We start from the raw sequence: 21,471 nt of genomic DNA, 5'->3' as shown, positions 1-21,471 counted from the left end.
AGCTTAGCAAGTAGGATTTTTTAAAATGATCAGATGTTTATTTAAAGAATTAATAGCATCAGGAGTGACACTAAAGGTATGTCTACACTGCGACAAAAGATCTGTGGCACAGCTGTGGCTGGCCTGCATCAGCTGACTCGGGCTCGTGGGGCTGTAAAATTGCAGCATAGACGTTGGGGCTCGGGCTGGAACCTGGGCTCTGGGACCCTCACCACTCATACGATCTCCGAGCCTGAGTGTTTATACTGCAGTTTTATAGCTCCACAGCTCAAGCCCAGTCAACTGACCCCAGCCAGCCGCAGGTCTTCTATTGCAGTATAGACATACCCAAAAGTCAAGTTACAAGAACCATCAATCCTCATGCTTCAGGGCATAAATTGATCATCAGCTGGATCAAGAAGAAATATTCTCCATGTTATACGTTAAATATTGTATTTAGGTGCTTGATAGGAGCTTTACACCTACTTCTGAAACATCTGGCATTAACTGCAAAATTATAAAAGGATAGCTCAGTGGTTTGAGCATTGGCCTGCTAAACCCAGGGCTGTGAGTTCAATCCTTGAGGGGGCCACTTAGGGATCTGGGGCAAAATCAGTACTTGGTCCTGCTAGTGAAGGCAGGGGGCTGGACTCAATGACCCTTTGGGGTCTGTTCCAGTTCTAGGAGATTTTATATATATATATATATATATATATATATATATATATATATATATATACACCTATTTTTTTTATTTTGTTCTTCCAGTCCAATATCGGTTCCAGTTTGGCAACTCCTGTGTTTGTTTTTACTGAATGAGCAACTCCATTTGATATTATAAGTCCCAATATGTATGAAGGAAGAAATAGCTTAAATATTAGTGTGCAGCTCCCACACCCCAAGCCTGATCAATCTGTTCAACATACAAAGGTGCAAAACACTAACTCCCCAGCAAGGAGCTTTGGAACCATTGCATTTATGTACAGCAGTCTCCTCCTCTGGCTGGAACGCTTGTATGATGTTATATTGGACATTACCAGTGAGGTTTAGAGGTTTAAAATGTAACCTGCTTCAAAATTTTTAGAATCTAGTGGGACATACTGATTAAAGTCTAAACTCTAAAAAAAAAAAAGAGTCCCCAAATTCACCACACTTAGGAACTTTTCTTAAACTTCTAAAAATAAATATCCCACCCTTACTTCCATGTCTGGTGTGATCACAGCACAATACAATGTGAAAAGCACCCTTTACTGCTGTGAATCAGTAACCACACTGGGAATTCTCTCATAATCAGTTGCCATCCAGATTCTTTTCCCATACCTGACTTTATAATCTGCAATGGAATTAATGAGCATAGTTCTTCTCAGAGGTTGAAGTCAGCAGAGTCAGCACAAGTTCTTCAAACAAGAACTTGTGTAAGTGAGATCCAAATTAGGCACCATGTTTTCAACAGATATACAGTTTATGCAGGTAGAAGGATGCACACAAATTCCTTTTAATTAAAGGAACACAGAATGGCATGAAAGGCAATTTTCACGGTCATCAGAAAATTGGGGTTTAAACTATGGGGTTTACCTTCACACTCGATGAACGAGGAGGATTTGATTGTAGGGAGTGCATAAGGTCCTCTGGGGGAGGTAGTGGATAGGGGAGTGAGTCTGAGATTCCTCCAGAAACTGGATCTGAAAATGACATTAACAGTGATGGGGAAAATGCATTATTTTTGTGATACTAAAAGTACGACTAGTTCAGTTTCTCTGATTGTTTTCACGTCCCGTAAACCAGTTGACAGCCCGTCAGGACTAGGCACATTGTGTAAGGGTGCAGATTTGTTCTTCTGACTCACCCTAACAGGGTGGGACTCTTTAGTTCTAGCTCAGGGATATAAAATGCTCAGTCTTTTGAAGACAAGAGAGAGAGGGAGAAACTGGAGGTCTTGCCAGGAAAACATCAGGAACAGACAGCTCAGGAGGAAGTTCAGGGCTTTGTTACATAAGCAGGAATAAAGGCAAACCACAGGAAAGGGTGAGTTTGCGTCATACTACAGTGTGTCTATGCTGTGTTGGGAGTGCGAATCGTCCCTATCTACACATTCATTCTACCATTAAAACAAATATATCTCATGTTATTTTACTTACTAGGTACTGCTAACACACACAAGTGTGGTAAGTCTGGTGATGGTCCAATCTCATTTTCTTTGGCTTTATTTTTGTTTTCTGTGGGATAACAGGGTATGTTCTCCTGTTTAGGTGATTCTAATGGCACTCTGGCAGGATTAGTAATATTAGAGACTGATACCCCTGCAAAACAAATAAGAAAAAAAAAAAGCCTATGTAGATTATTTAAAAAAAAATAAAATAAACCATACAGCTACACTGAGAAAATGAGCTCTTAATCGGAGACAAAATGTCCTAAAAATGACTTAGTACATTATCATTAAAAATGCTTAGTCAGAGTGTAACATATTAAATTAAATTAACTAAATAAAAACATAAGAACAGTCATAGTGGGTCACACCAATGGTCCATCTAGCCCAGTATCCTGTCTTCCGACACTTGCTTTGGAGGGAATGAACAAAACAGGCAATCATCGAGTGATCAATGCCGTCGTCCACATCTGGCCATCAGAGGCTATGAATATCCAGACCATAGGGTTGCATCCCTGACCATCTTGGCTAATAGGTTTTGATAGACCTATTCTTCATGAACGTATCTAATTCTTTTTTGAACCCGGTTGTAGTTTTGGCCTTCACAACATCCCCGGCAATGAGTTCCACAAGTTGATTGTACATTGTGAGAAGAAGTATTTCCTTTTGTTTTTTTAAACCTGCTGCCTATTAATTTCATTGGGTGACCCCTGATTCTTGGGTTATGTAAAGGAGTAAATAACACTACCTTACTCACTTTCTCCACACCGTTCACTATTTTATAACCCTCTATCATATCCCCCTTTAGTCGTCTCTTTTCCAAACAAAGGTTCCAGTCTATTTAATCTCTCCTCCTTCAGAAGCTGTTCCACACCCTTAATCATTTTTGTTGCCCTTCTTTGTACCTTTTTGAGTTCTAATGTATTTTTTTTTTTAAGACAGAGTGACAAGAACTGCACACAGTATTCAAGGTGTGGGCGTACCATGGATTTATATTGTGTCATTCTGATATTATCTTATTATCTATCCTTTTTCTAATGGTTCCTAACATTCTGTGAGCGTTTTTGACCGCCTCTGCACATTGAGCAGATGTTTTCAAAGAACTATTCACAATGACTTCAAGATCTCTTTCTTGAGTGGTAACAGCTAATTTAGATCCCATCATTTTGCATGTATAGTTGGAATTATGTTTTCCAGTGTGCATTACTTTGCATTTATCCACATGATTTAGACTTAATAAGTATTACTGAGGATGAATAAAAAGTGATTTTTGAAACAAATGTATTTCATAGTCATCACCATGCATAACTTGTTACTTAAAAAGATAAGTTAGCAATAATAATATATTGCTCTTATCATATGGGACATAGCACTTTTCATCCAAGGATCTCAAAACACTTTAGGTACAGTAGTTAAACCTCACAGCACCTCTGTGAGGTAGTAGTGTATTGTTATAGCCATTTTATGGATGGGTAAACTGAGGCACAGAATTTCAGTGACATGTCCAAAAATCACACAGCCAGTCAGTAGCAAAGGTAGGAACAAAACCAAGGAATCCAGGCACTAAGTTTTGCATCTCTTTATATGTCCCTTGTGCAATAAGTCCTATAGAACATAATAGAAAATGATAACTTTTTTGTAGTCTTTTCAAATCATTGTATAGATTTGAATAGAGAATTATGCTCCAGTTTTAGAATTCCATAAGATAGACTCTTTCTTTAGGTTATGAACTAATTCTTTATTAAATTTCATAGGATCTGAGAACAATTTCTATAGACTACTGTTGGTTTCCTCCTATTAAATACTGTGGAACTTTTCTGGTAAGATGCAGGGGTAAATCATCATCTTGATGTAGAGAGAGAGAGACTATGCCATGCCCATAGTAATTATTATTTGGGGTGGATCACCCCCTCACATGACAAAAATGTGTGTGCAAAGAAACCCTCTCAGGGTTTTTATGAACAATGTGTAAAACAATAGTAATGCTTTGCTCTTATATAGCTTTCTTCCCAACATGTTTTACAAAAGAGGATCAGTGTCATTTTCCCCCACTTTACAACTGGGGGAAACTGAGGCAGAGAAAGGTGAAGTGATGTGCCCAAGGTCACACAGCAAGTCAGTGGCAATGCCAGGAAGAGGGCCCTAGTCTTCTCCTCGCATCTCCCAGACATTACTCTATTGGATTACACTGCCTACCTCTTCATTGCTATTCTTTTTTAAATGAGAGACTAAGATTAAACAAGTGTCTTCACAAACCACATTCAAGGGGAAACAACCCCATTAGATGATATTGGGGTAACAGACTGAACATGAAATGATTTAATATTTACTCTGACAAAAGATCCAGGGTAAAAATTTCAAGGGCATCTAAGCGATCTAGGTGCTGAAATCCCATTGGTTGTCAATGAGGCGTCAGCTCTTAAATGCCCAAGGGGCTGATCCAAAGCCCAGTGAAGTGACTGAAAATACTCCCATTGACTTCAGTGGGTTTTGGATCAGGTTCTAAGTCACTTTTGAAAATAAGACTTAGTCTCTTAAGTCATTTAGGGGCTCTTGAAAATTTTACCTCTGAGGGCCAAATTCTGCTCTTACACTGTCATAAATCGAGAATCACTGGATTTGTTCTAGATTAACACCTGTGAAACTTAAAGAAGAACTTGCCCCCAAATTTCAAAAGGTACAAAAATCCTGCTCTCATTAAAGTCACTTGTTTTTGGCGAAAGCAGGAGTAGGGCCACAATCCTTTATTGCCAATTATTTATTTCACTTTGTCCTGTGAATGCATCACAATAGTAAAGAGTAGGTTTAGAGAATTATTGTGTATCTCAGCGCTTCCTTATTGTTGTGAAGTGATTGCATGGAACATCAAACTCATATATCACCAATGAAACACGTACCACAGCCTGGTACATCTGAGTTGCTTTGAGAGGGTGTTATATGTTAGGTTATTCCTGGTTTAGGTCACACTTTTTAAAAAAAAAAAACAACAGTTCTCTAGACCAGGGTGTCAACTTGTGATATTTTCCAGTCTCATTCCATTTCCAAAATACGCACTTCAGCAGGTGAAAACAGGAAATCACAGCTGACTAACACATAGCAGAAGTATACAAGTTGGTCAGCAAGAAAAAAAAAAAAAAAAAAACCCAAACCCTACCAGAAAATTTGTGGTTTTGAAGCCAGTATGAACGTAAAGGCTGAGCTAATTTATACAGAACTCAGGATGCAAGAAAGGGTTGTCTATATGTTTGTGGTTCTTAGGTGGCTTGTTGATCCTGTGGTATAATTCTCACTGTGTGCGCAAGAAGACTAAGGGCATACCTACACTGCCCTGCAGCTTGGAGTAAGAGGTTGTAAATAGCAGCATGCACTCATGTGCTGCAATATTACTCTCCTGGGGGGACACTGCTGGTGTGAATTTAAAGGTCCCAAGTTTTCATAGTGCAGTGTAGCCATGCCCAGAGGTTTAAATCCCACATCACACATCCATGAACATTTATTTCTTTTACCTTTACATTTATAGGAACAGGTTAGAGTGGGTATATTATCCTTTTCAGAGTTGCAGCCGTGTTAGTCTGTATCCGCAAAAAGAACAGTACCTGTGGCACCTTAGAGACTAACAAATTTATTTGAGCATAAGCTTTCGTGGGCTACAGCCCACTTCATCAGATGCATAGAATGGAACATATAGTAAGATAGATAGATAGATAGATAGATAGATATACACACACACACACATACAGAAAACATGAAAAAGTGGAAGTAGCCATACCAACTGTAAAAGGCTAATTAATTAAGATGAGCTATTATCAGCAGGAGAAAAAAAAACTTTTGTAGTGATCATCAGGATGGCCCATTTTAGACAGTTGACAAGAAGGTGTGAGGATACTTAACCTGGGGAAATAGATTTAATATGTGTAATGACCCAGCCACTCCCAGTCTCTATTCAAACCCAAGTTAATGGTATCTAGTTTGCATATTAATTCAAGCTCAGCAGTTTCTCGTTGGAGTCTGTTTTTGAAGCTTTTCTGTTGCAAAATTGCCACCTTTAAGTCTGTTACTGAGTGACCAGAGAGGTTGAAGTGTTCTACTGGTTTTTTAATGTTATGATTCCTGATGTCAGATTTGTGTCCATTTATTCTTCTGCGTAGAGACTGTCCGGTTTGGCCAATGTACATGGCAGAGGGGCATTGCTGGCACATGATGGCATATATCACATTGGTAGATGTATAGATTGAATTAATATGCAAACTAGATACCATTAACTTGGGTTTGAATAGAGACTGGGAGTGGCTGGGTCATTACACATATTGAATCTATTTCCCCAGGTTAAGTATCCTCACACCTTCTTGTCAACTGTCTAAAATGGGCCATCCTGATTATCACTACAAAAGTTTTTTTCCTCCTGCTGATAATAGCTCATCTTAATTAATTAGCTTCTTACAGTTGGTATGGCTACTTCCACTTTTTCATGTTTTCTGTATATATATATATATATCTTCTTACTATATGTTCCATTCTATGCATCTGATGAAGTGGGCTGTAGCCCACAAAAGCTTATGCTCAAATAAATTTGTTAGTCTCTAATGTGCCACAAGTACTCCTGTTCTTTTTATATTATCCTTGGGTGGGTGTAATCCCATGACCCTCCTCATTTCAGAAGCCATTTTTTGGGATCCTATATGGATCCAGCCTAAATAGAAAATCATTGCTCCACATTACTAGAAAGAAATATAAATTGGAGGCAGTTCAGAGAACAACAAAAATGATCAAGAGTCAGAACTGATCTATAAAGAAAAATTAAGGACCAATTTATTAATCTATTATAGCCCATTTGTACTGCTCTACCAGTGCAAAGCACTCGAAATACAGCAGTATTTGCTACCTGGGAATTTCTGTAGCCCAGGGAGAATCCACATATGATGAAGAGCCGGCGCAGCCGCTCTTTGCCATCCCCCTCACAGCCTCTGATATAGGAGCCTTATTAGGATACCTCTCCTCTCTAGCTATTCCTGGCTGCTGGACATAGATTAGAGCAGCCCTGAGGCTCTTCTAACTTACAAAAAAAGCTGAATTAGGGAACACCTTTGCTCACTGCACCAACAGATCCTGCACTAAGTACAGGTTGGATGAAACTGGGAATCAGGCCTCAAAGAGCAAAACATGGAATACTGTTTAGAGTACATTAGATGTGGACAAGTTATCAGAGTACAGAAATTTGAAGGATAAAAGCATCCTCAAGGGGAAGAAGGCATTACTTTATACAAGGGCATATGTAGGAGCAATGGGATGGAATTAAGGTAAGAAAAGAAGTGGAAAATTTAGGCTAGCAGGAAAAGCTTTCTGACAATGGGGTGTATTAGGGTGTGAAAGGTTTTTCCAAGGAAGTAGCTGGAACCTCATTGCATGGGACATTTAAAACTGCAATGGACAATGCACCTGGAAATACCCTGCCTGGACTATATGATCTCAACTCGTGTCAATCTGGCATCTTGCACCAATTTTACTAAATATGAAAATTATTGTTTTCTTTTTGATAAAAAAACCTGGAAGCACCAATATGAGATTTATTTTACCACACCATTATAATAGGTTATTTTATCTTAAAGATGGTTTGTATCAGCAGTACAAACCACAGCCTTCTTTTTAATGTTGAAGTCAGATAATATCTTTGTGTTTTACTTAGTAGTGGCTGTATCTGAAACAGGATGTTCCATTTATAATGTGTTCTTCGTAAGTATGAAAACCAAAGGCCCTATCACATCGGTGGAAGTAGGATGGGGCCCTAGAGTTCTGCAAAACTAGGCAGATTCACTTTAGATGCACATCTTTGGTTTTAATCTGCCTGGCTCTTGCCAAGTTTTTCTTCACTTCCAGATTTGAATGAAACCAAGCACCTCAGTCTGAAATTCAGACTAATCCATTGTTTCCTCTGGCACTGTGTCCGAACCACACGAAACCAAAGTTTTATGGGGTTTCAATGTGACACCAGGAATTAGACACCAGAAAAAAAACATTCTCTATTTCTCTAGTTAAAATTGACAATCCCTGCTCACCAACAGAAGTTGATCCAATAAAAGATTACCTTACCCAGTCTGTAATATCCTGGAACTGACACGGCTACAACACTGCATAATCCCTGCATCATGAGGTTAGGTGTTTTTTTTTCTTTATTGCTCTTTCAACTAACTGAAAAGCTCTAAAATTAGAATTGCTTTCCCCATTGATACTGGTTTTCTGAGGGCCTTTTTTGAATGTTGTAACTTCCTCTCTACCCAGCAAACACGCTACCACTGAAGCTATGAAAATGACGTAACCATAAGAGTCCAGGGGAGTCATTGTTCCTGACATTCAGAAATGGCATTTCAGTAGAGCAGAAAACAGGCCTGATGGAGTTCTAATCCTTTTGGTAACAATCTGCCAATAACTTTGGACATCAGTTTTTGGGGCCCAATTCTGATCTCACCAAGGTAAGTCACGAATAACTCCATGAAGTAACTGGTTTTACAGTGGTGTTAGTTAGATCAGAATCAGACCCTTTGAGTTTTATAAACTGTTTGCCCACTAAAAAAGTAGCACATTATCCCCTGACATGTCTGCTTGAGGAGTCTCAGCTGAATAAAGTACTCAGGCACAAAACATAGATATTGAGGGCAAGGACTTCAAAGCTTTTCTTTTCTTTGACATGCAGCTGAAAAGCAAGCCATCCATGTTTCTGCTCACAGCTGAACACATTTTGGAAATCCCACAATGAGGTAATAACATGAACCAGTCTGACTACTGCACACTGGGGGGGGGGGGGGGGGGGGGGGGGAAAGAGAGAGATTAGGGCCCAGTCCTGCAGTCCCTCAAAGCAATGGGGAGTTTTGCCATTAACTGCAGTGTAGGAGTAGGCGATAAGATATTCAAATAAAATTAACTGTATGACCAATTGGGCACCATAATGTAGTTCTGTAATTCTATACATTTGAATTATAATGGACATTGTTCAAAACTGAATATTGATCAAGCCACAATATCGTTTAAAAATTGACCGCTAAATATTGACGAAGTCACAGATTATCCTGAGGATTTGTCCTCTCACCCCTCTTCTGAATCCTCCCTTTCCGGTCTTTTTTTTTCAGCATTAACCCCCTTCTTCTCTCAGATCCTCCCCTCTCTCTTTCTCCCCCCCATCATTCTGTCAAAATCTAAACCAGTCTCCATTCAAAGGCCATCAGTTCCACTCCTTCATTGACTAGAGCAGTGATACTCTGAGACTCGCGAGCCACAAGTGGTTCCTTCATGTGTCTTCTGTGGCTCTTTGTAGCACATGATATTAAAACTCGGTGTGATTTAATTATTAACTGATCTAAGTTAGTAAAAGCATCCTGACTGGTTAATATGTTATTAACCAATTGTAACTGATAAAATAATACTTGGTCATTTTGCTGTGAGGATTAGATAGACCTCAGTGGTTCAGGAGCCAAATTACTCTGAATATCACTGGCATGGAGACTTGCAGAAATCCCATGGCCAGAGCAACTGATTTTACAGCATTTTTAACCTCTGCTGGTCCTGATAGGGAATAAGAAGCTGCAGCTGGAAATGGAACCCGAGTCTTGCACATGACCAATTACAGTAGAGCCAAGAGATAACTGGACAAACTAGTTCAGTGTTTTTAAAACTGGCACTAAAATGATCAGTTTCTAGCTATTAAGCAATGCAGGAGAATATGGTTCCTCTTATTTATTATGTTTTATAACTTTTGAAAATGAGCCTTAGGCCTTGTCTACCCTCCCACTTACAGCGCTGAAACTTTCTTCACTCAAGGGTATGAAAAAAACCACACCCCTGAGCAATGCAAGTTTCAGCCCTGTAAAGTAGTAGTGTAGATAGTGCTACAGTGCTGAGAGCTGCGTCTCCCAGTGCTGGGAGCTATTCCCCTCGCGGAGGTGGTTTTATTACAGTGCTGGGAGAACTCTCTCCCAGCACTGGAGCCGCGACTACACAGTCACGCTAAAGCGCTGTCTGTGTAGACATACCCTTAGTCACTTCAAAAAAATGTATCCATACTTAATTGCTAAAATAAGGCTTTATCTGCTTAGTAGCCCCACATCACTGTATATGTGAAAACTTCACAAAGAGGAAGGATGAGACTGGCATGATGGTCAAGTGGCTAAGGCACAAATGTAGGATTCAGGAGACCCGGGTTCAGTTCCCTCCCCTCCATGGCATCAGACTTTCTGTGTTACTTTGGGCAAGTTACTTAAGGTATATCCACACACAGCTAAATAAATCAAAACAAACACCCCCATTGCAGCAAGTCTCAGATCCTGGGTCTACAGACTGGGGTTTGTGTTGTGGTGCTAAAAATAGCCACATAGATGCTTGGGCTCTGAAACTCACTCCCCCTTCCCTGGGCTTCAGTGCCCAAGCTGGAATGTCAGCATAGCTATTTATAACATGAGTCCTAGTCTGTAGACCTGGGCTCTGAGACTTGCTGCCACAGGGTTATTTTGGTGTATAGACATATCCTATGTCTCTCCATGCCTCAGTTCCCCATCTGTTAAATGGAGATGATAATCCGTATGTCACAGGGGTGTTGTGAGGATAACTACAATGTGATATATGCCGGCAATGCCCCTCTGCCATGTATATTGGCCAAACCACACAGTCTCTACGCAAAAGAATAAAATGGACACAAATCAGACATCAAGAATTGTAACATTCAAAAACCAGCAGAAGAGCACTTTAATCTCCCTGGACACTCAATAACAGACTTAAAAGTGGCAATTCTTCAACAAAAAAAAACTTCAAAAACAGACTTCAATGAGAAACTGAAGAACTGGAATTAATTTGCAAACTGGACACCATCAAATTAGGCCTGAATAAAGACTGGGAGTGGGTGGGTCACTACAAAAAGTAATTTTCCCTCTGCTGATACCCACACCTTCTTGTCAACTGTTGGAAATTGGCGACGTCCACCTTGATTGCATTGGCCTCGTTAGCACTACAAAAGTAATTTTCCCTCTCTTGATATTCACCTCTTCTTGTCAACTGTTGAGAATAGGCCACTTCCATCTTAGCTGAATTGGCCTCGTTAGCACTGACCCCCCACTTGGTAAGGCAACTCCCATCTTTTCATGTGCTGTAAGGTTTATACTGCTTACTGTACTTTTCACTCCATGCATCTGATGAAGTGGGTTTTAGCCCACGAAAGCTTATGCCCAAATAAATTTGTTAGTCTCTAAGTTGCCACAAGGACTCCTCGTTGTTTTTGCTGATACAGACTAACACAGCTACCACAATTAAACCTGATATATTAACGATTTTAAGCAACTCAGATATTACGGTGATGGAGACCATATAAGTACCTTAGATAGAACATTAATAAATGTAGTCTTACTACACGCCCCACAAAACCATTCATTATTATTATCATCCCCATTATGCAGATACAGAGCAGCAATTTGCCCAAACTCATACAGCAAATCAGTAGTATAGCTGATTGCAGACTGAATGCAGATCTCTGGACTTCTACTCCAGTGCCTTAACCACAAGACCATCATTCATTACACCATTTTCTTTGGTGATTATGGCAGAACAGCAATGATCCTGAACCATGAGATTCAATTCTAGATTCCAAGTTTGCCGCCTCCCCCCAAATGTATGTCTCCTCACATCTTGGGCTGACCTATTATCATTTGTGAAATTTGGCTCTCAAGCTAGGTATGAATTCCATCCACCTGAATTCAAATTGGATATTAGCCCCAACCCAACTCTAGGGCAGGAAGGCAGTGTATTTAATTACTTCTTTAGCAACTGTTCTTTTTAAGGGCTTGGCTACACTTGCTAGTTACAGTGCAATAAAGGAGCCCGGGGCGCACTAGCTCACTCCCCGTCCACACTGGCAAGGCCCGTAGAGCGCTCTGAGTCCGCAGCTACAGCGCGGCTGGTATTCCACCTTGGTGAGAGGAATAATGTTTGCTGAGTCTTGGCTACAATGCCCGGGCGTCAGTGTGAACGAGGTGTTGCGTTACTGCGCTCTGATTGGCCTCCGGAAATGTCCCATAATCCCCTTAAGTCAAGTGGCCACTCTTGTCATTGTTTTGAACTCCTGTAGGAATCCGGAAATGCCCTTTCAAAGCTCCGTTTCTGACAGCCGGCATGCAAGCCGTTACTGGGAATGCTGTGTGAGAGAGGGAGGCGGGGGGGAGGGGGAGGTCTGCTGCTCTCTCAGCCCCCCAAAAACCCACTCTCTCTCCCCCACATACACACAACACACTCCCTGTCACACTCCACCCCACCCCTCCCATTTTAAAAGCATGTTGCAGTCACTTGCATGCTGGGATAGCTGCCCATAATGCACCACTCCCAATGCCGCTGCAAGTGCCGCAAATGTGGCCACACCAGTGCGCTTGAAGCTGTCAGTGTGGACAGATTGCAGCGCTTTCCCTACTGCGCTCTACGAAGGCTGGTTTAACTCAGAGCGCTCTACATCTGCAAGTGTAGCCATGCCCTAAAGTACTCCACTGCCTAACTTTCCTGGCTTTTATGACCCCAGTCAGCTACTCCCCTCCCACATGCCACTCCTAGTTCATTGTGCTCCTTTAATCTCACTCAAACAGCTCAAGCTTTGCTTTCCTCTAAGGCCTGATCCAGCTCCCATGAAACTCAATGGAAAGATTCCTCTTGACTTCCATGAAAATGGCTGCATTGGACAAATTCATTCTATTAGTCAAGTGTTACAGCATAGCTTACAAGCAGATTTTACTCCCAGTTGACTTGGAAGGAAGTTGTTTAGATACTATTTTTAACAGGGGAAACCCCTGGACTTGCTGGTGTTTGCTGAGTACAGAACAGTCCTGTTTACCCCCAAAATCTTTCAGCAAGCTCAAAAACTTTCACAAAGATAGAGGATCACAGAAGCAGGGTGTGATGAGGAAAGCCACTCACATCAGAAGAGATTGAGGTCAGATAGGAAGGAGCTGTACCTAATAAGGGAGCTGGATGCTTGGGATTCTGCTGCATGTTACAGAAAATGCTGTAACATGCATACATACAAGAAGAACGATCATTATCCAGAAAGAATGTGGTTGGTGTCACTATGTAGCTGAGATTATTATGATTTCTGCGTATGTCAGGAATCGGCTGCTGCTGGAGACAATTGCCATATGGAGGGCTGTTTCTCCATTACTTTATACCTCGTGTAGTCATCAATAGGAATTTTACCTGGTCCTCGCTGAGACAAAGCTTTCCTTGACTAGTGGAAGTTTTGCCTGAGTAAGGGCTGAGTTGTTTTTGAGTAAAAACAGAATCTCAAGATTTCATCCAGGATCCCTTTCCATTTTCAAATACTAGAGCAGTTTTAACTAACAAAAGAAATCTACCATGCATCTGGGTTTGCGGTGTAGTTGCTCTGAAGATTACTGTGGCTGGGTTTCAGTCTTTGAGCCTTGTAGTCTGTACACTACAGTACAATAAGATTAAATAAAGGAGTTCCCCCTGCACTGAATGAGTAGGAGTCACACTGAGGTCATCCAGCTGTTTACAGAAGGCTTTGCTGGAGGTTGCCAGGTATCTCTACCCTGGGGCAAAAGTGATATCATCATCTCAGGTGTTAATAAAATCCATTTCCTTAAAATCTTTGAATGCAACTTTTGAAAGCCTGGTAAAAATTAAATTCCCCTGCCACAGAAAAGACATAACACCTAGCTGAGTAATAGACTTTTCCTGGAAAAGATAAAAATCAGGTTGCAAATTGCTGTTCCTTGCATGTAATTAAAGAAAGTGTGGAGAGGTTTTTGTGTCCGGTTCCAAACTGCTTTCTCCAAAGGAAAGAATGTAGGTGATTTTCTCTCTGAAATCATTACAGCATGGTATACTAAGGCCTGGTCCACACTACCCCCCCCCCACTTCGGACTAAGGTACGCAAATTCAGCTACGTTAATAACGTAGCTGAATTCGAAGTACCTTAGTCCGAACTTACCGCGGGTCCAGACGCGGCAGGAAGGCTCCCCCATCGATGCCACGTACTCCTCTCACCGAGTTGGAGTACCGGCGTCGATGGCGAGCACTTCCGGGATCGATCCCAGAACATCGATTGCCTGCCGTCGGACCTGGAGGTAAGTGTAGACGTACAGTAATAGCATTACTCAAAAATGCCAGGAACACCCTGCACTGAGCAAGCACAAGAACAAAGGTGGATCCAGGATTCCTTTGTGGGGAGGTGGTGGAGTACAGTGTTTTAATGGCTGCTTCTAATTAGAGTTTAAAGTGTGACTGTGTGAAAAGTGACTTTAAAAACACTATTGTGTGATTCCATATTTATTGTCTCAGTGACTTCCAAATCAAATTTGCTTCATTTAGAAAAAAATCTTCTTTATTTATAACAGCTAGACCTGCCAACTTAGGCTATGTCTACACTACAGACCTTACAGCTGCACAGGTGAACCGCTGCAGTTACGCTGCTGTAAAGTCTCCCATGTAGCCGTTCTATGCCTGTGGGAGAGAACGGCTACATGGGAGACATAGCGCTGTCCACACCGGCGCTTTTGTCAGTGAAACTTATTTCAGTCAGAGGTAGGGTGTTTTCACACCCCTGACCAACAAAAGTGCTAGTATAAGCAAAGCCTTAGTTTAGAACCTGAGTTAACAACTGTGTTACTGATGTGCATGTCAGAATAGATACCAGCTCATTTTCCCATAGCTCTATTGGTTCTACAGGGTGGATAGGAGTAAGGTTTGTTTCTCCTACAGTGAGTAGATGTGATTCTGAATTCAGACCGGGGGTATATCTGTTAAGTAAGAAGGTGCCATTTTTACATTGGCCCAATGATGTTAATTGAGCAAAACTCCCTCTGAAACCAATGGTAATTTTGCTTGATTAAGGAAGGTGAGATTTTTGGCCCTTAGTCACTTTTAAGAGTAAAATTGCATTTTCAGGGACAACTAAAACAGAATGTCTGTGGGCTGTTTAACATGTATGTTTCAGGCTCCTCAAGAGAGCTATTATTTTTGTCTATGACAGTATTAACTCAGACTCCAAGTACCTGAAACCCTGGCAGTTTATCTGAGGAACTTACATAGCTGATTCACTAGGGTGTAGTCAATGTTTGTGAAGCACTATGGATGTGCTGAGTATCACCATTATTTGCCAAGGACAAGATCAACATTCCTCTGATGTGCCATAAATAAACTGACATCCAGTGTATAATGTTAAAGCCTTGATGCCATCCATCAATCAAGTGTTGTCTTGTTACCATTCTGACTGGCATCAAGAAACAGCAAGAGACAAGTTTGTTATCTCAGGCCTGTCCTGCTAAATGCTGAGAGCCTTCTGCCTGTTGCTGAGCATTCCTGCAATTTACTTGAGTGATGTTTGGATCGGAGTTTTGGTTCAGCCCATCTCTAATTGATAAGGTCTGTTCTTCCTTGGACAGATAAGAATAAATCCTGATGACACTAAGAGTAGACATTCACCTATGACCAGGGCACCAAAATGCTTTGAGAGGCAACATGGCCCACTGGATCTAGCACAGGATTAGAAGCTGGGAGCTTGTTCTGGCTCAGTTTCTCCCTGTGCAATTTGGGGCAAGTCACTTAACTTCCCCGTGCCTCAGTTTCCCCATCTCTAAAACAGGGATAGTTCCTTACATGGGCACTATGGGTATGAGCTGGTTAATATCTGTAAAGGTCTCCTCAATGTGTAGTCAAAAAACAAACATACCTTGGGTACATAAGGTATTGAAAGGAATTGGATTATTTCATAATGCCTTTTTATAAGTCAATGCTTTGCTCAAATTCTAGGCACCCTATATCTAAAGTGATATAGCAGAAACAGAGGCTGTTCACAGAGGGTGATAAAAATTATTAGAGGCCTGGGAAAACCTTCATATGGCGACACAGAAAAGACTAGGACTATTTAGTTGAGAGAAGGTGCTAAGAGGAGACATACTGTAATAGAGGTAGACAAAATACTGAATGGAATAGAAAAGATAAATCAGAAATTCCTATTAACCCTTACTCACAAAGGCACCGGCTTCTAATTTCCCCTGGGGGTGCTCAGCCCCAGGCCCCGCCCCCACTCCACCCCTTCCCCCAAGCCCTCACCCCCACCTCTTCCCTCCCCCACTCCACCCCTTTCCCAAGGCCCACCCTCACCCCTTCCCTACCTCTTTCCACCCCCTCCCCCAAGTGCGTCACATCCCCACTCCTTTTCCCCCCTCCCTCCCAGCACCTCCTGCACACGGTAGAACAACTGATCCACGGGAGGTGCTGGGAGAGAGGGGGAGGAGTTGATTGGCAGGGCCGCCAACGGACGGGAGTGGGGGGCTGTGGGAGCGGAGTTTGGCTGCCAGCGGGTGCTAAGCAGTCGCTAATTTTTTTCTGTGGGTGTTCCAGCCCTGGAGCACCCACGGAGTCCGCGCCTATGCTTACTCATAATACAAAAGCAAGGGATATGCAATGAAAATTAAAGGCAGCAGATTTAAAACTGACCAATGGCAACATTCTTCTACACTATGTATCATTAGCCAGTAGAACTGAATGATACATGATTCCACCAAGGCCCACAGCTTACTAGTATTAGAACAGACACCATTACATTTTTTTTAAATTTTCTCTGATGTGCTACAGCAGGGGTGGGCAAACTTTTTGGCCCAAGGGCCACACCGGGGTTGCAAAACTGTATGGAGAGCCGGGTAGGGAAGTCTGTGCCTCCCCAGACAGCCTGGCCCCCGCCCCCTATCCGCCCCCTCCCATGTCCCGCCCCCTGATTGCCCCCCTCAGAACCCCGACCCATCCAACCCCCCCCGCTCCTTGTCCCCTGACCAACCCCTCCCTGGACCCCCTGCCCCTAACCGCCCCCCAGGGACCCCACCCCCTAGCCAACCCCCCTGCTCCCAGTCCCCTGACTGCCTCGACCCCTATCCACACCCCTGCCCCCTGACAGGCCCCCTGGTACTCCCATGCCTATCTTTCCCTGTCCCCTGACCGCCCCCGAACTTTTGCCTCATCCAACCACCCCCTGCTCCCTGTCCTCTGACTGCCCCCCGGGATCCCACGCTCCCTTACCATGCCGGAGCCAGCCATGCCGCCGCGCTGCCCAGCAGGAACGGCGGGCCAGAGCGCTGGCGGCGTGGTGCACTGAGGCTGCGGGGAAGGGAGGACAGCAAGGGAGGGGCCGGGGGCTAGCCTCTCCCGACGGGAGCTCAGGGGCCGGGCAGGATAGTCCCACGGGCCACATCTGGCCCGTGGGTTGTAGTTTGCCCACCTCTGTGCTAGAGACATAAATTCTTGTGCTTCAGAGCATAAGCCAACCTCTCTGGGCAGATTGCTTTCTACATCGAGGTTCTTGCATCTTCCTCTGAGTCATCTCATACTGATCACTGTTAGAAACAGGATATTGAACTAGAGGGACCAATGATCTGCTCTGGTATGGCACTTCCTATGTTATTGCTTAATATGATTTGAGAGGGTGGAAAATCAATGTAGTTGGAATTTTAGAATGAGGTTTCCAGTGAGAGGTTTTCTTAACTAAAAAGAGGATTTATTTTGCTAGGGTTTACGTTGCCTAATTTAAAATACAATAAGTTTCTCTCAGGGAGAAAGATCATCTACTCACAGTCCAGAATCACTTGTGCTGCTCGGTAGAGCTGCAGTGCTTGGAGAAGTTCCAGTAACTGTTGGACTGTTGCTAGCCTCACTCCCCACCACCACATGAGCTCTCTCGTTATGCTGATTCCCGTCTTCTCCATGCACTTGATTTTCCGCAGCTCTGTCTGATCAGTTATCACATTGGAGGCTAAAGGTAAAGAAGGGATATTTCTCTTATAAAAATGGAAGAAACAAATACAAGCAGGGGAAGTCCAAGCCTATTGCATATGCTCATTTAGTTTATATTTGCACAATTGAAAAAATAGGTACACAATAAATTAGGAATAAAGGAGATCTTAATGCGGAGTCTCAAGAAAAATCGGTTCCCTGGAGTAAGAGGTTCTAAATGTTTTGTAAAAATGGAAACATTTCTTTAAATTTTTAGAGACTTGCAAAAACAAATTGGCAAAATTCCTTGCACTTTTCTCCACATTTTCCATGTAACTTCCAGTGCCCCTGATATTTTACACCAAAGTGAGACCAAATTAAATTCCTGGTGTAGTGCCACTGAAATCAATGGGCTAAATTCAGCAGTGAGTCTGTGGCCCTATGCACACTAGGAAACATCACTGTTTGAGTATTCAGTTTAGTCGAACCAGAGCTATATTACAGTTTAGTGGCAAGTGTAGACAAGGACAAACCATAGTTAGTGAAGGGTCAGCTAAACCTACTGGAAAAATGGTTCAGTTTTCTAGTGTACAGAAGGCCTAAGTGAGGCTAGAAGAAATCTAAGGGTATGTCTACACTACAGCTGGCACAGCTACGGCGCTACAGCTGTGTCATTGTAGTGCCATAGTAGACGCTTTGTACATTGATGGAAGGGGTTTTTCTGTTGATGTGGTTAATCCACATCTCCGAGAGGTGGTAGGTAGATTGTCAAAAGATATTTTCCCCAGCCCTGAGCAACATAACTAGGTCGATCTAATTTTTAGTATAGACCAGGCCTAACGTTACTGTAATTTAGGCCTGGTCTATACCCTGGTCTACAATTAAACTTTAGATCAACCTAGCTATATCTCTCAGGGGTATGAAAAATTCACACCCCTGAGGACCATAGTTAAACAAACCTAACCCTTGGTGTAGATGCAGCTAGGTTGATGGAAAAATTCTTCCATCGGCTTCACTACAACTGCTCGGGGAGGTGGTTGGAAAAACCTGTTCCGTCGTAGTAGGAAGCATCTACACTATAGGCACTGCAGCGGCAGCACTGCAGCTGTATCGCTATAGTTCCCGTAGCGTAGACATGCCCTACACTACAAATGTGTTGCTGATATAACTATAATGGCAGAGCCTCCTAGTGCAAACACTGTTTATGTCAACCGAAGGTGTTTTTTTGTCAGCATAGTAAAACTGCATCCCCAAGTGACATTAGCTATGCCCCCAGAAACACTTTTCTGTTGGTGTAGCTGCATCTATACTGGGAGGTTTTCTGGCACAGTTATGGGTATGTCTACACTACAAAATTATGTTGACCTACGTTACTTTGGCATATACCCACTGCAGTAATTAAATCACTTTTGCATGTCCACACAATGATCCTTGTGTCAGCGGTGTGCCTCCTCACCAGGAGCGCTTGTACCGATTGTAGTGTGAGTGTGGGGCACTGTGAGACAGCTTCTGAAAGCCAGTAACAGTCAACGTAAACAACGCAATGTCTACATGACACTGCACTGACCTAACTACATCAACACTGACTCTCCTGTAGGTGGAGTTATTAAGTTGGCATAGTGAAGCAGTTACATCAGTGGGAGCGAAATTTTAGTGTAGACACTTACATAGTTAGGTTGACATAAACTGTCACCAGTGCAGCTATGCTGTTTTGTGGTCATCAATGGCTGCAGCTGGGGCAAATACCCAGTGTACATAATGCTTTAGATTCCCTTACACTTGGTAAATTAGTGTCAGGGAGTTTAAATTTCTCTGCTTACACATTTCCCCTTAATTTGGCCCAATGGAGTTACAGCTGGGATGGAATTTAGTTCATGATCCTCTATTAAAACACCCTTTGTCCTTTCTCCTTGGTCTGTCATTGTTCACTGTGTTTCTCTAATTTAGACTGCTGAAGGGACCTGTTCTTCTTTGACCTTCAGACTCTTGGGGTTTGGAATAAACGATTTTCTCTTTCAATACAAAATGTGGATTTGGGGGATAGAAACAAATGTTGGATAATTTGAAATGTGAATATCCAGGAATTGGATAATCCGGGTATGCCCATCTCTCCAAGGGTCCATGCACTGAATAAATAATAATTTAAGTAGAGAAAATGTCATAAGAATAGTAAGGAAAGTGCTTATTTTATCTCTTTTGATTTCACTTAGGAGAGAAAAGCCAAGTAGCAAAGGCATCAGGTCAGGATTATTTGAATCTGGAGTTTTGATTCAGGTCCATCTCTACTGTTGGAAAATCAATGTATTCAGAGGTAAATTTAGCATACAAACAAGGTGGATAAACAAAAACGAAGAAACAGGGCAAAGAAAAGGGAATCATAAAATCTCCAAGCCAGGGTGGGACTAATGGGATTAGAGCAGGGGTTCTCAAACTGGGGGTGGTGAGGTTATTACATGGGGGTCATGAGGTTATTACATGGGGGTTGTGAGCTGTCAGCTCTGCGCATGGTGGGGCTCTGGCTGACAGCCGGAGCCCGGCCCTGCGTGAGACCATAGGCGCCAACTCCATGGGTGCTCCAGCCCTGGAGCACCCACAGAAAAAAATCAGTGGGTGCTAAGCTTTCCTCCTCCAAGCACCTCCTGCCCACCACAATCAGCCGTTCCAGGCTGTGCAGGAGGCACTGGGGGCAGAAAGAGGAGGGGCAAGGGTGAAGCAGGGGCAAGAAGAGGCAGGATGGGGATGAGGCTTTGGGGGAAGGGGGTGGAGTGGGAGCGGGGCCTGGAGCTAAGTGGGGTTTGAGCACCCCTAGAGAATGGAAGAAGCTGGTGCCTCCAGCCCAGCTCCACCCCCAACCCCGCTTTGCATCCAGCATGTAATAGTGTTAAATATAAAAAAAATGTGGTTTTAAATTATAAGGGGGGTTGCCCTCAGCGGGTTGCTGTGTGAAAGGGGTCGCCAATACAAAAAGTTTGAGAACCACTGGAATCAATCGCGTAGAAAACAATGGTAGTGGAGTGGCAAGAGAGGAGAAGGGTGGAAAGCCTGTGGGAGCTGGGAGCCAGGCTGGGGTGGAGGAGCAAGGAGGGACTTCCAAACGTCCCACTAGATAGCCAAAGTATTTCTGTGCTTATCTGAATAGATGGAGGTTTAGTCCCCACTAAAGTTATTTACAGCTTGATCCTGCTCCTGGCTCCATGCAGGTGAAGCCCGGAGCCCCACACGCGTCCATCTACAGCATCTGGTCTTTAGAGAGCACCAAAAAGCCCTCTGTGTGCCTGAACCCATCTTCGAAAGTAGAGAGTTCACTGCCGGGGCTTGTCTCCACCCCTCTGCCCTTGCTCCGTCCCGTCACCTGCCTGGCTAGACCCCTGCCGGAGTCGCTCCTTGCCCGCAAGCCCGCCACCCCTTCCCCGTTCCGCGCTCTCCTCCCCGCAGCGCCCCGCTCTCACCGAAGCGCATCCAGTCGGAGTCGCTCAGACAGTCCATCTTCTGGCAGAAATCCTCCAGCACGCAGGCAGGCAGGGCGTGAATGTACGCGGGCGGCGCGGAGCCCCCCAGGGCGGGCTGTTGCTGGGCCATGCCTTCGCAGTCACTCACCTCAC

The 21,471-nt window shown here is 43.2% G+C and overlaps 1 protein-coding gene across 1 annotated transcript in view; it reads right to left on the bottom strand.

The window, feature by feature from the left end:
• IRAK2 (interleukin 1 receptor associated kinase 2) overlaps positions 1-21,471 on the bottom strand; it is a 32,810-nt gene extending 11,339 nt beyond the window's left edge. The window contains exons 1-4 of the mRNA XM_024207546.2: positions 21,319-21,471; positions 17,730-17,909; positions 2,118-2,279; positions 1,555-1,661 (exon numbers count right to left, since the gene is read on the bottom strand). Coding sequence (XP_024063314.1) covers positions 1,555-1,661; positions 2,118-2,279; positions 17,730-17,909; positions 21,319-21,448 — 579 coding nt within the window. The 5' untranslated portion in view covers positions 21,449-21,471. The remainder of the gene's footprint in view (positions 1-1,554; positions 1,662-2,117; positions 2,280-17,729; positions 17,910-21,318) is intronic.

The sequence above is a fragment of the Terrapene carolina genome, unplaced genomic scaffold, assembly GCF_002925995.2.
Source record: "Terrapene carolina triunguis isolate 2854851 unplaced genomic scaffold, T_m_triunguis-2.0 Scaffold89, whole genome shotgun sequence".
In the NCBI taxonomy this organism is placed as follows: domain Eukaryota; kingdom Metazoa; phylum Chordata; order Testudines; family Emydidae; genus Terrapene; species Terrapene triunguis.
The sequence above is the reverse complement of the archived record's forward strand: the minus strand, read 5'-3'. Positions and strand labels throughout refer to the sequence as shown.